Raw genomic sequence first — 14,868 nt, 5'->3', positions numbered from 1 at the left:
AGAGACACGTGTACCCCAATGTTCATCGCAGCACTGTTTATAATAGCCAGGACATGGAAGCAACCTAGATGTCCATCAGCAGATGAATGGATGGGAAAGCTGTGGTACATATACACAATGGAATATTACTCAGCCATTAAAAAGAATACATTTGAATCAGTTCTAATGAGGTGGATGAAACTGGAGCCTTTATACAGAGTGAAGTAAGCCAGAAGGAAAAACATAAATACAGTATACTAACGCATATATATGGAATTTAGAAAGATGGTAACGATAACCCTGTATACGAGACAGCAAAAGAGACACTGATGTATAGAACAGTCTTATGGACTCTGTGGGAGAGGGAGAGGGTGGGAAGATTTGGGAGAATGGCATTGAAACATGTGAAATGTCATGTATGAAAGGAGATGCCAGTCCAGGTTCAGTGCACGATGCTGGATGCTTGGGGCTGGTGCGCTGGGACGGCCCAGGGGGATGGTATGGGGAGGGAGGAGGGAGGAGGGTTCAGGATGGGGAGCACGTGTATACCTGAAATTTTTTTAATTTTAAAAATAAAAAAAAAAATAAATAAATGTTGATAACTAATTTTGGAAACTTTGAAATTCTCTCATGAAAACCCTCAGGGACGTCCCTGCCAGTCCGTGGTTAAGACTCTCAGTTCCCAATGCAGGGAGCACAGGTTCAGTCCCTGCTTGGGGAACTAAGATCCCACATGCTGTACATGGTACAGCCAAAAGAAAAAAGAAAACCCTCAGCAGCTGGGTTTCGGTTCAATTCATTTAACATGGCTAATTATATGCACAGAGATATATAAGGTCTTGGACATTTGTGAGACTGGTATGTCAGTTCACATGATGATATAGCTCTGAATAGACTGAAGTTGCTCAGTCATGTCTGGCTCTTTGTGACCCCATGGGCTGTAGCCTACCAGGTTCCTCTGTCCATGGGATTTTCCAGGCAAGAATACTGGAGTAGGTTGCTATTTCCTTCTCTAGGAGATCTTCTCAACCCAGGGATTAAACCAGAGTTTTTCCCATTGTAGGCAGATGCTTTACTGTCTGAGCCACCAGGGAAGCTCTGAATATAATTATACTGCTGCTGCTTCTGCTAAGTCGCTTCAGTCGTGTCCGACTCTGTGCGACCCCATAGACAGCAGCCCACTAGGCTCTTCTATCCCTGGGATTTTCCAGGCAAGAATACTGGAGTGGGTTGCTATTTCCTTCTCCAGGAGATCTTCTCGACCCAGGGATTAAACCAGGGTCTTTCCCATTGTAGGCAGATGCTTTACTGTCTGAGCCACCAGGGAAGCTCTGAATATAATTATACTACAAATGCCCAATTAACTTTTTCAGTTGTTATCTATGAGCAGATCACAGTCAGGCTTCCCTGGTGGCTCAGTGGTAAAGAACTTGCTTGCCAATGCAGGAGACACAAGTTCGGTCCCTGGGTCTGGGCAGATGCCCTGGGGAAGGAAATGACAACCCCTGCACTTCAGGAAGTTTTCTGGATGTACCAACGGTTCCTCCCAAAGTATCTTCTAAATCAAGCCCATCTCCACCTCTCCAAATACTGTCCAGTTTACAACCCCTCCAAGAAACTCCCAGATCACCTTTCTCAGAAATGAACCCTCCATGGGCTAAAATGAGAGAGCAGCACTGCCATATAAACACTTGCATGTGTAAAACAGGTGGGAAGCTGCTGCATAGCACAGCGAGCCCAGCCGGGTGCTCTGTGATGACCTAGAGGGGTGGGAGGGGGTGGCTGGGAGGGAGGCTCACGACGCTGGGGACACTTGTATAGCTCATTCATGTTGCACAGTTGGAGAAGACTCTTGAGAGTCCCTTGGACTGCAAGGAGATCCAACCTGTCCATCCTAAAAGAAATCAACCCTGAATATTCACTGGAAGCTGAAGCTGACACTCCAATACTTTGGCCACCTGATGCGAAGAGCTGACTCATTTGAAAAGACCCTGTTGCTGGGAAAGGCTGAAGGCAGGAGGAGAAGGGGAAGACAGAGGATGAGATGGTTGGACAGTATCACGGACTCAATGGACACAAGTTTGAGTGAACTCTGGGAGTTGGTGATGGACAGGGAGGCCTGGTGTGCTGCAGTCCATGGGGTCGCAAAGAGACATGACTGAGCAACTGAACTGAACTGAACAGCAGAAACCAATACAATACTGTAAAGCAATTATCATCCAATTTTTAAAAAGCATGTTATATGAGAAAACCTAATGGCTGAGACAAATGTTTTCAATGGATTAAACGGGGGCAAAAAAGATTACAAAGAGTACATATGACTCCAAAGTTGTGAAAGAAGAAATGTGTATATGCATATGAGAATAAACTAGAAAGATAAACATCAAAAAAGAAAAAGAAATGAACCCTCCACCCCAACTCAGTTTTAAGGCTGCGAGCACAAATATCCACTGGTCATGATTATTTATCTCCATTTCAGTTTCTCTGTTCACGTCCAGTTCTACCCCTACTTTCCCAAACATTCTACTACTTCCCTGAACCAGAGACAGAAACAATAGAAAACCCTTCCGATTTCTGCTTTCTCTTTTCAAATTCTTTATTTCAGGATTTCTGGCCTCAGCTCGCCACAGAGAGAAAACATGAGCTATCATAGAAGAGAACAAAACAAGGAGAAATTGAAAAAGACAGCTGAAAAGGTCACCTTCTTCATGATATTTTCTATTTCTTGAGCACCAATAGGTTAGATGCTATTCAGAATCCACAATGAGAGATGAACCTTCACATAAATTATCCTATCCTTGGGTGATATGATCTATTTTCATTAATGATTAATTCATGAAACTGTAAGTTTTCCCATCCGTCCCCCCTATACACACACATCCAAAGGTTTTAACTTTTTTAAACTGGTATTTTAATTTATTTTTAATTGGAAGATAAGTACTTTATAATGTCATGTTGGTTTCTGTTGTACAATAACATGAATTAGCTATAAATGTATGTATATCCCCTCCCTCTTGAGCCTCCTCTCACCCACTCCCATCCCACCCCTCTAGGCCATCACAGAGCGCCAAGCTGAGCTCCCTATGCTATACAACAGCTTCCCACTAGCTATCTATTTAACACATAGTAATGTGTATATATCAGTGCTATTCTCTTAAAAAACACCTCCTTATCCACTGGGAAAATCAAGTCTACAAACCTAACTGCTGATAAATTTGACAACCCTGTATACTCTGGGCTACTACTAACACTAAATTCCACAGCCATTGTTTTTCTCAAAGCTTCTACTGCCTAAAGCATACTGAAGAGTCTTTTTCCTTTCTCTGATAGCTATTAAAAAAATGATGAGAAACATACTGGGTCAGACCTGCTGAAATACTATGATTTTAAGGTAAAATTTAACTTTTAAGTTAGAAGATTATTTTCTTCCTATTCACTTTCAATCTTTAAAAAAAAAAAAACAGTGGGTCACGACCTAGTGGAATTTGAAGTTTTATCTGTGGTTCAAAACTGGCCAACCTCATCACCTTCCCATGATGCACCTATAGAGGAGGGGCGAGGGGGTCTCCCGTAGCACACTGAGGATAAAGGTCGCGTGTTAATCCAGAGAGACCAGGTTACTAGCAGGGGATTTCAGGGAGCCAGGCTGAACCTACAAGGAGCACCGCCTCACCATAGCGGCCTCCACAAATCCAGTCATCACCCGGAACACACACGTGGGAAGGGGCGGGGCAGGGAGAGGTGGGCTGGGTCTAAGGGCCCTCTCATGCCAACTGGACTCTAAGATTTGCTTCCCTAATAGACAGAAAAGACTCCACATCATGGGTGTGTCTTTACCATATATGGCAGCTTTAAGAACTAACCAGAGGAAGAAGAACATGGTCCCAGGATGGGACCAGGTCATTCTCAGTCTACTCAGCTATAAAATGAAGGGGTGGACAGGATGGTAAAATACCCTCAGATTCTAAGGACCAACAGATGATTTCTTTCCCTGTGTTGGCTCCACCTGCCAAAACTTTGTGGAGCAGGTCAGAAGACACAAACATCAGGGCACCTGCCTTGGGAAGCCTCTACCCTGGGGGGCTGAATGAATGGTGCTAAGTCTGAGCCCCGGGTAGAGGGCAGACTCCATGTGAGACTACAATCAGGGCTTCCAGGCCACCCCTTTACAGTTATCACTGCTTGCCCATCAGGACACAGAAAACCCACACAGAAGAGTTGCAAATAAGCCAAGGTAGCCCAGGAGACAGTAGGAGATTCATAACAAAACACTTAAGTGTCCCCCATACAGCATTCACAGTCACATGGACAGTGTCAAGACTACTCACAGGCATGTGAGCATCTAAAATCATGAACTGCACATTTGCAAATAGCTTCCCATTATAATCATGTTTCAGATTTTGAGGGATCTCCTGCCTGTTGTGCAATCCCTTATTATAGCCATATTCCTAAAACAAACCCTAGGTGAATATAATGCCTAAAGAAAGGTACACAGGAAACAAAAAGGAGCCAACTCTGATATCATATTAGCTGTTTTCATGAGCTAAACTGGCAACATTTGCTCCTAGGAGTTAATCTAAGGACTTTCAGCTCTCCCAAGAGTTTTGTATTTTACTTAATCCTTGTCATCAGAGCATCAGAAGCAAAAGTTTTCCTGACATTAGATCTAGTAACAAGCAGAACCATAATATTAATAGCTAACAGTATTAAGACATAAATAAGTGTGAAGTTTTTCTGTGATTTACTCAAGGTCAAATTTATATACAGTTAGGCAGCAAATCGGAGAAGGCGATGGCACCCCAGTCCAGTGCTCTTGCCTGGAAAATCCCATGGACGGAGGAGCCTGGTGGGCTGCAGTTCATGGGGTCGCAAAGAGTCGGACTCACTTCACTCACTGAGCGACTTCACTTTCACTTTTCACTTTCATGCATTAGAGAAGGAAATGGCAACCCACTCCAGTGTTCTTGCCTGGAGAATCCCAGGGACAGGGGAGCCTGGTGGGCTGCCATCTATGGGGTCGCACAGAGTCGGACACAACTGAAGTGACTTAGCAGTAGCAGCAGGCAGCAAATAATTAAAAAAGCATTTCTAACACATTGTTTTTTAGAAATAGAAAACAGTCCTGAAGAGAGTAAATACTGCTTTTACAATGAAGTTTGTAAGCTAAGAGTTATTTTTTCTGGCACATAACGGCTCTCGTCTCCTTGGGTGTTCAGGGAGTCCCTGGCCAGCATCCTTTGATGCACAGGTGAGAAGAAATGCCCTAAGCACATCTGGAATTATTCCATTCACACCTGTCACCTCTCGTTTTGAAAAAGCGCCTGCTGTGGGGACAGGGCTCAATTTACCTTTAGGTTAATTTTTTTTAAGAAGTCAAAATCTTAACTCCTTCCTTGGAAAGAGACATACCATATGAGATTTTGTTTTTAATCATTCACGCTCCATCTAAGAGAAAAATATGCCCCTGGGAATCTCTATTAAAAATGATGGCAGATCATTGCTCCTCTATTTCAAAACCTTTGGACTGTTAATATGCACATGCGTGCACACACACACCCCCCTAGAAATAAGACTCACACATTTACAAACAGTTCTCTAGTATATTTGTGTTAAGATTTTGAGACATGTACCATACCGTGATGCAACCCCCGATCCCAGTGGGATTCCTAAAATGATTCCCAGGTGAAAGCAGGTCACCTTCAGGGAACCAAGTGAGCAAAGAACCTCTCAGAAATGCTTACAAACACATTAAGAGGAAGGAAAATATAACCCATTACTTTTAGGAATAATCAGGCAGGCCAAAATTTAGAACAAGTATACAAATGCTCCACCCAAGAAAGAACAGGGGAAAAAAACAAGCTTAGAGAAAGGAAACTGAACAAATAATACAAAATCAATCTCATTCTTAATCTCTCTTCCTCCTCTCTCTCTCTCCCTCACTATCTCTTATTCCAACTTGATTCAACTCATATAATCCTTCAAACAGCTCTCCGTAGGAAAGCTGCTAAGTAGTATGCAAATCATTACTACTTGACATCTGAGGTGTCACAGCTTCAGATCCAGTTGATGAGGCTAAAAAGCTGCTTGAGCCTTGATGGCTCGGGTGAACAGAGCATCCTCCAAGTCTTCTTTAGGGACAGGGGCTGCTGGGACCTGCTTGAAGGCTATGACTTCATACTTTCAAATTCAGCTTACAACACCAGTGTCAGGACCATCTCAGCTCACGGGGACCTTCCTTGGCACAGACTTAGAAGAAGCTTAGCTGGGCTTCCCTGCTTCTAGCATCCTTGAGTTGACTTTTAGAAACTGAGTGCTCCACCAACAGGAAGGCATAATGGATAATCACAAGTGACTAAGATGATTCTTTCCACTAATATTTCACATCTAATATGCTTCACGATAGCACAACAGGGTAATAATTTTTGGATTTTTCTGTGGCTTCTTACCTTGAATGCACGAGGCAAAGGGCTCCTGCAATCAGCCACTAGAAAGCAATAAGTCACTTTCTAGATTTAAGAGTAATTTAGAAGTCCTTTTCAGGCACATTTACTCCCCATATAACTTAGAAAATGGTAGTGCCAAACAGGCTTTTTTTCCCCCACAGTAGATTATTTTTAAAGTCCCAAGCATGGTAGAGTAAGGTAGTCAACCCAAATTCTTACTTTATGCACACAGAAATTGCAATCCTGTGTACACGTGCTGATTTGCTTTCTGCTGGTCAAGCCTGTCTGGGAACGGCAGCGTCGCCCACCCACCCCTCCGCTCCACTTACGGTTGGCCAGCCGGCTGGGCTCGGGCTGGGTGCTGTCCGCCGACTGGGTGCTGGACACTGAGGACACGCTGGAGCTCCGGACAAAGCCAAAGGCCGCCAGCTTGGCTGCGGGGAGACGCGAGTAGCCAGGAGGACGAAGTCCAGATTTGGGTAGGTTGGATTTTGCAGCATTTGAACTGGAAGTTTTCTTTAAATCTGCTAAAATGAACCCAAACCAGAAAAAAAAAAAAACCTCAGTTGACAGCAAGATAGAGAATGCACAAATTGTGAATACTAACCCAGCTCCAGCATAAACAAACCAAAAATTTACTCTTTTTAAAAAATTTATTTATTTATTTTGGGCTATGCTAGGTCTTCCATCCCTGGGTGGGGAAGAGCCCCTGGAGAAGGACATGGCAACCTACTCCAGTATTCTTGCCTGGAGAATCCCATGGACAGAGGAGCCTGGTGGGCTATATAGTCCATGGGGTCACAAAAGAGTTGGACACAACTTAGTGACTGAGAATGCATTCAAAACTTCAAAATTAGTTCCCAGTTATATGCAAAGCCGGCTAATGTTGAAATAATAAAGCATTATTATAAATCCATGATTTAAGCACCTTCTGTGTTTCAGCCAAGCTCCACACCTAGCCACTGCAAGGATCATCCCAATACTAGGAGAAGTCTCTCAACACCAGGTAGGACCAGAACATTATCAACACACAAATGCTCTTGAATGACACTTAAAGGGGGAAAGGGCCAAGCAGCCTGCTGTTTTGTATAATATTCCTAGTCAAGCCACTTAACTTTCACTGCAGCCATATTTACTGTGTTCAGACCCTTCATCAGTGTTCTTATGCTACAATTAACTCTTCATTATCGATTGAAAGCTCAATTGGGTTGCCTATTAATTTAAGAAATGGACCATTCGTTTAAAAAAAGAAAAGAAAATTCAAGGTGTAAAAATTTCAGTGAACAGTCTATATATAGAAAGCATCTTGGACATGAGTTTAAGAAAACTCCAGGAAAAGGTGAAGAACAGGAAAGCCTGGTGCGCTGCAGTCCATTGGGTCACAAAGAGTTTGACACATGACTGACAACAACAAGGTGTGGAAATACAGAGAGAACCAACAGACTCTAGGCTGGCCTATGGAGCCCCTTCCTCTGGCAACAGCTCCCCTGAGGGGGAGGCTGGGGTCATGCCTGTGCCCAGCGCAAGTGAGGTCTGTACAACTGTGGTTTCCTGACTTCTGCTTTTAGGAACAGGACTATGGGATTGGACTGGGGCCCTTCTGAGAGTGACCTTGGGTCACGTATCTTTGCCAGGACCTATGTGCATGTCTTGGAAAGGAGTTGGGACTGATGCTTGGCTCAGGGGAAAGGCTACCTTGTAATATAGGGGCCCACTGGGTAGTCATTCATGAAAAAGCAGCCATTCGGGTGAAAAAGAAGAAACAAGGCCAAGCGGTCTGTACTCCTAAGAGCAGACGGCTCAGCAGTACCTGCGCCACCTATGTGTCCGTCACACAGAAATCCTGATCCCCAGGTGCTGGTGGTTGCTTAGTTGCTCAGTTGTGTTGACTCTGTAACCCATGGACTGTAGCCCGCCAGGCTCCTCTGTCCATAGGATTCTCCAGGCAAGAACACTGGAGTGGGTTGCTGTGCCCTCTTCCAGGGGATCTTCCTGACCCAGAGATTAAACCCAAGTCTCCTGCATCTCCTGCACTGCAGGTGGAATCTTTAGAGCCAAACCACCAGGGAAGCCCAATCCTCAGGGTCATCAAAAAGAACACCCATGGCATCTCTGTGGACACCAAAGAGCTTAACTCAAACCCACCCAGGGTCCTGGCATCCCATAAAGCAACCACTGCCATAGGGAGGTCCCACCCCAGAGGATGTTGGTTTGAAGCTTTCTGGAAGAAACGTATCGATACAAGCAGAGCACAAGAACCTCCAGGAAAAAACAACAAAGGGAAAAAAGACTGAGGGTAGAGGAGAGGAGGGGGGAGAGAGAGAGCATTGGCATAAATCATAAGGGACAAAAAGTGGAAGCAACACAAAGGTCATTAACTGGGGAAGGCCAACACACGCAGCATTTCTCAGCCATAAAACGGACCAAGGCCCTGATATGGCTACAATATGGATGAATCGTGAAAACACTAAGGCAGGGGGCCCCAACCTCTGGAATCTAATTCTTGATGACCTGAAGTGGAGCTCACATCATAATAATATAATAATAGAAATAAAGTTGCACAAGAAATGTAACACACCTGAATTATCCCAAAACCATCCCCCCACCACCCCCCAGTTCATAGAAAAACTGTCTTCCATGAATTCCATCCCTGCTGCCAAAAAGGTTGGGGACCGCTGCATTACAACCAATGGAAGAAGCCAGACAGAAAAGGCTGCATGTTGCATGACTCAATTATATGCAATGTCCACGGGAGGCAAATCTATAGAGACAGGAAGTAGGTTAATGGTTGCCAGGGGCTGGAGTTTGGGGAAAAGGGGAGGGTTTGATAACAGGCACAGGGTTTCTATAAAAATGCTCTAAAATTGATGGTGGTTGTGGTTGCCCAATTCTGTGAATAGACTAAAAACCACTGAACTGCATCCTTTAAAAGGGTGACTCCTATCTAGCCTATGAATTATATATCAGTGGAGCTGTTATATTAAAACAGAAGCTTTTTAAAGAATAAATAATTCTTGTGTTCAGTAACAGGCTTACACTGAGCTGCAGCAATGAATGTCACAAATTCTATCAGCATCTTCACTTTCAAAGGGCCATGGCAGATGGAGGACTTGGTCTGTCATTGTGAGTTCTCCACAAAAACCTCTTCTAACAGGCAGATGGAAGAGATGCTCTGTATGGCAGATCAAAGTCTCTTCCAAATGAATATGACCATAATGGGGAAATTAAATAATTCCAAAAATTAATTTAAACACTTACAAAAAGACCTCTAGAATCAAATATTCAAATCCCATGCAAAGGAGCTTATGTGTGCTTACGTCTTTTATTTTCATGAAGGCTCTACATTCTGTCAAGATTTTGCCGCCCCCCCGCCCCCGCCAAAGATACAAACTCCTGTTTGAACAACAAAAGAGATTTTGCTGCTATTAAGTGCTAAAAAGACGTGTCACTGTTTCAAAGTAATCCTGGTTTTCTTTTGAAAGATGAATCCTTTGAAGAACGCAAATCTTCACATTTAGAGGAAAAATGAAAAGTTGTTATTTGTTCTTACCTTTTCCCCTTTTGTATTGATTCTCCTTCAAATATGACTTTGGAATGCTAGAAATATCTCAATCAACTAGAATGAGATTATAGTGCTTTATGGCTCAATACTATATTGAGAACGGTCCATCCATTGTTGTCCCAGGTCTCTGACATCCCAGGTAGTAAAAAAACTTTAAGAATGTAAATGGATATCCATCCAATTCAACATGCGTTGACAGGCACCACCATGGCCAAGGCACTTTAGAAGGCACCATGGGAGACTCAGAAACAAAGCAGGGGTCCCCAAGAGGGGCTTACAACCTACTGGAGTAGAGACATTTGTTGATAAACAACCATGGTCTAGAATAAGGGGTCAAACAGGCCCAAACAGAGGCCAGACCGAGTGCAACAGGAAGCAAAGAGCGGAAGAAAGGCAAAATCTTCAAGTGGAATGACCCAGGGTGTTTATCCAAGGCCCATTTTCTCCTAATTTTGCTTCTGAAGTGGGTTTTTTTTCTGGTATATTTATACACATAGAACAACACATTATATGAACCAAACAATCATTTTTAAAAAACTTTTATTATAGTTCTTTCCAGTTGCTTTTAAAAACAGGTTTTTTTCTTTCACAGATATTTTGTAGAGAGGTGGTTCACTTTGTTTAAGTAGCTAAGAAAGAAATCTTCTCTCACTTTACTCTCAAATAAGAATAAACAGCAACTGCTTTTTCCTCCACCTTGGGAGATAATAAGCAAAAGCTTTTAATGTTAAACCTGCAACCATCCCACAGGAGACGAGAAAGACACAATTAAAGAAAGAAAGGAAGTGGCAGGTTTCAGGATTGTACTAAAGATCTGGGTTTGATGGTAACATCAAATGTATAATCTCAGGACAGACTCAAACTCTCTGAATCCGTTTCCTCATATAAAACATGAGGACAGGACTTCCCTGATGGTGTAGTGGGTAAGAATCCACTTGCTAATTCAGCATAGGGATTGCTCCCTGGTCCAGGAAGATCCCATGTGCCACAAAACAGCTACGTCTGTGAGCCACAACTACTAAGCCAGAGCTCTAGAGCCCATGAGCTACAACCACTGAAGCCCCTGAGGCTAGAGCCCATGCTCTGCAACAAGAGAAGCCACTGCAGTGAGAAGCCCGGATGCAGCAACTAGAGCGTATCCCCTGTTCACCGCAACTAGAGAAAAGTCTGCTCGCACAGCAAGGAAGAACCAGAGCAACCAAAGATAAATACACAAATTATAAAGAAAAGAAAAGAAAAAAGAAAAATGAAGATAAAACCATCTACCCATTATAATGACAGAAACGAAACTGCATCTAAAAATGTATATCCTGGGGCTTCCCTGGTGCTCCAGTGGTTAAGACAGCCGCACTCCCAGGAAGGCCTTTGAGGAAGCTGTTGGTGAGGGTTCAAAGTGAGGGAACTGATGGAAAGTGAGTCCTTGTTAAGGGTGGCTGAAAGTTTAGCAACAATGTTACCTGCTGTGGCATGGAATGTAGAAATTGTATCTAAAAAATTCAGGACTCTGGCTAAGGAGATTTCCAGGCAGAGAGATGAAGATGCTACCCAGCTACTTACTATTCTGGTAAAAAAAAAGGAACAGTGGAGAGACAAGCTAAAGATGTGAACATAAAGTAATGGTTAAACATTAAGAAGTTACGACACACTGAAAATTCAAAGCATCTCTAAATGATAAACAAGATCAAAATTAAGAAACGGCTTCTGGGCCAAGATGAGACCCAGGTCACTGTCAGAAATACATGTCCAGTGATGAAGCAAAGAGATGACAATAAAACCCTTTGGTGAGACTTCAGGAAAATCTAAAGCAATGCCTGAAATTATTTTTAAGTTTAATGCTCACCTCATGACAGGTGTGTCTGTTCACAATCCAGGTCATTGGCATTATTTAATACCCAGGCTAGAAAGGGAACTAGTGAAAGTTGTTTTATTTTGGTTTGGTTTGGTTCATGTTTTTAGAGCTGCAAAGGGATGGATCTAAAGGTAAAGACAGAATACTGCTAACTGAGCAATAAGTAATCTGCAAAACCAAATAAACCTACATATGCAGTATGTCTTTAATTGAGGTCCAAATCTTGAGTTTTACTTTCTTATAGTACTCTAAAACACTGAGACCAAGCATTTTTGCACTATCAGGCTCCTCCGTCCATGGGATTTTCCAGGCAAGAGTGCTGGAGTGGATTGCCATTTCCTTCTCCAGGGGATCTTCCCAACCCAGGAATAGAACCCAGGTCTCCTGCATTGCCGGCAGACACTTTACCGTCTGAGCCACCAGGGCCATTCATTTTTGCATTATCAGAGTCTAACTAGGATCTGAGTATCTACATCCTCATTTCTGTTTAGATCTTGCTGCCTCACCTGAAGTGGCTGGATTTAATCCAGAGATTCACAAACATCCAGTGATGTATTTTCCACCGTAGAATTAAATCACCACTAGGGCTCAAGTGTTCTTGCCTGGAGGATCCCAGGGATGGGGGAGCCTGGTGGGCTGCCGTCTATGGGGTCGCACAGAGTCGGACACAAATGAAGCGACTTAGCAGCAGCAGCAGGGAGCGCTGACCTCTCTATACATAATTGGTGAGTGTATAAATTTCTCAAAGGCTTTGGGTAAGAAATGGGAATTGGAAAGCGGAGGGTTGGGTGCAGGCTTGAGAGAGTGCTGCAAACAGAAGGACATTGGAGGAAGGGACAAGTAATATAAATTCTACAAATGCCATACTTTTGATGGACAGATCGGCATACATTTAGAAGTTGTTTAAACAGAGATATCAAATACAGGCGACCTTGTATGGGGACACCTTACAGAAATGGCAGAGTCAGTCAATTATTTGTAAATGACTCTAAACCTACCAACACTTTTAAACTGCTGTGGGTATACGTGTGGATGGAGAAAGCCTTAGATTCTATTTATATCCATGATTCTTGGGGAAACCATCAGCATCTCAAAGCTCACTGAAAGGAACAATATTTTTATGAGCAAATGCCCTTGAATCATCTGCTTTCTGATAACCGGCTGTCACACTGCAAAATAGAGGAAAAAAATCAAAGCCCTTGCGTTCTTGGCTACAGAAAAGACTCAGGAGATTATGATGATATAGCATCTCTACGGAATGCGTTTAACAGCACAGTTCTCAGAATTCTTCTGCAAGCCTGAGGAAACAGCCATCTCACACTACTGAATAGCACCCTACGAGGTGCTGGTGACTAGACTTACATGGAAAAGGAGACTTGCCAGGTCGCGGTGGTGGACAGAACGCAGGCAGTTTGTCCCTTTCTTACCAAAGATGCCTTAAAGTCAGAGTCATTCAATTTGAAGAAGTACAGTTCATAATAAGAGCTAACATTTATTGACTTCTTTCTCTTAAGCAATTTACATATTTAAACCTAGGACAAGAGAGAGAAAAGAGCTACTTACTGAGGCAGCTATTTCAACAATTTCTGGAACAGAAACAGAGGTCCCTGGCTGGCGGGCAGAGGAGACGTGCAGGCTGCAGCAGACAGAAGAGCCGTCCGTGCTGCAGTAGAGGGAGTGTGCGCTGACCTCCACCCAGACAGCCAGGGCCACAGAGCCTCGGATCCCAGGAAGGAGGGGGGAGAGGCTGAGACAGGGAGGGAGACAGGGGAAGAACCCCTGGCCTTCATCTGCCCATGCAGCACCCAGAACCAGGAATTTACCTTCCACCTGCCCACCAGGGCCAAGCCCCAGGGTGAGGGGAAACAGACTCCTACAGAGTGCGAACAAATGGACTTCAAGTTCATCCAAGTCAATAGCAAGTGTGACTGATCACAAAGACTTTAAGAAGCGCTTCCTGCACAACCCAAGCAACCAAAAAGTCAAGAGAAACAAAATCTGCCCCTGAGACTACAGAGAGAATTTAGGCAACAGGAGATGTCTTGAAAGAGGCACCCTTAGAGAAATTTGGGAAGATGTTGCAACAATAAAAGAAACAGAAATCTGCTATGAAAAGACGCAATCAGACATCAGGAAGATGTGCCAAAACAAGGCTTTCAAGAGAAGCATTAGAAAATAAAGCCCAGGGAGATTGTCTAAAATGAGGAAAAGCATGAAGAAAGAGAGAACACCTAAGAAAAACTATAGAGGCTTCTCTGGCAGTCCAGTGGTTGAGACTTGGCCTTCCAATGCAGGAGGTACGGGTTTGATCTCTGGTTGGGAAGTGGCTCAGATGGTAAAGCGTCTGCCTACAATACAGGAGACCTGGGTTCAATCCCTGGGTCGGGAAGATCCTCTGGAGAAGGAAATGGCAACCCACTCCAGTCCTCCTGCCTGGAAAATCCCATGGACAGAGGAACATGGTAGGCTACAGTCCATGGGGTTGCAAAGAGTCGGACACGACTGAACGACTTCACTCACCGGGAAGTGGAAACAGTGACAGACTTTCTTTTTCTGGGCTCCAGAATCACTGCAGATGGTGACTTTAGCCGTGAAATTAAAAGATGCTTACTCATTGGAAGAAAAGTTATGACCAACCTAGACAGCATATTTAAAAACAGAAACATTACTTTGCCAACAAAGGTCCATCTAGTCAAGGCTATGGTTTTTCTAGTAGTCATGTATGGATGTGAGAGCTGGACTATAAAGAAAGCTGAGCACCAAAGAACTGATGCTTTTGAACTGTGGTGTTGGAGAAGACTCTTGAGAGTCCCTTGCACAGCAAGGAGATCCAACCAGTCCATCCTAAAGGAAATCAACCCTGAATATTCATTGGAAGGACTGATGCTGAAGCTGAAACTCCAATACTTTGGCCACCTGATGCAAAGAGCTGACTCATTTGAAAAGACCCTGATGCTGGGAAAGATTGAAGGCAGGAGGAGAAGGGGACGACAGAGGATGAGATGGTTGGATGGCATCACTGACTCGATGGACGT

At 43.7% G+C, this 14,868-nt stretch overlaps 1 protein-coding gene across 1 annotated transcript in view; it reads right to left on the bottom strand.

Moving 5' to 3' along the window:
• Positions 1–6,751: 6,751 nt before the first annotated feature.
• Positions 6,752–14,868, bottom strand: part of LOC104996874 (microtubule-associated tumor suppressor candidate 2-like) — a gene marked incomplete at its 3' end in the record, with an annotated part of 142,787 nt that continues 134,670 nt past the window's right edge. Inside the window, exon 5 of the mRNA XM_010851261.1 lies at positions 6,752–6,949. Within this exon, the coding sequence (XP_010849563.1) occupies positions 6,752–6,949 (198 nt within the window). The remainder of the gene's footprint in view (positions 6,950–14,868) is intronic.

The sequence above is a fragment of the Bison bison genome, unplaced genomic scaffold (genome assembly GCF_000754665.1).
Source record: "Bison bison bison isolate TAMUID 2011002044 unplaced genomic scaffold, Bison_UMD1.0 scf7180017864299, whole genome shotgun sequence".
Lineage (NCBI taxonomy): Eukaryota > Metazoa > Chordata > Mammalia > Artiodactyla > Bovidae > Bison > Bison bison.
The sequence above is the reverse complement of the archived record's forward strand: the minus strand, read 5'-3'. Positions and strand labels throughout refer to the sequence as shown.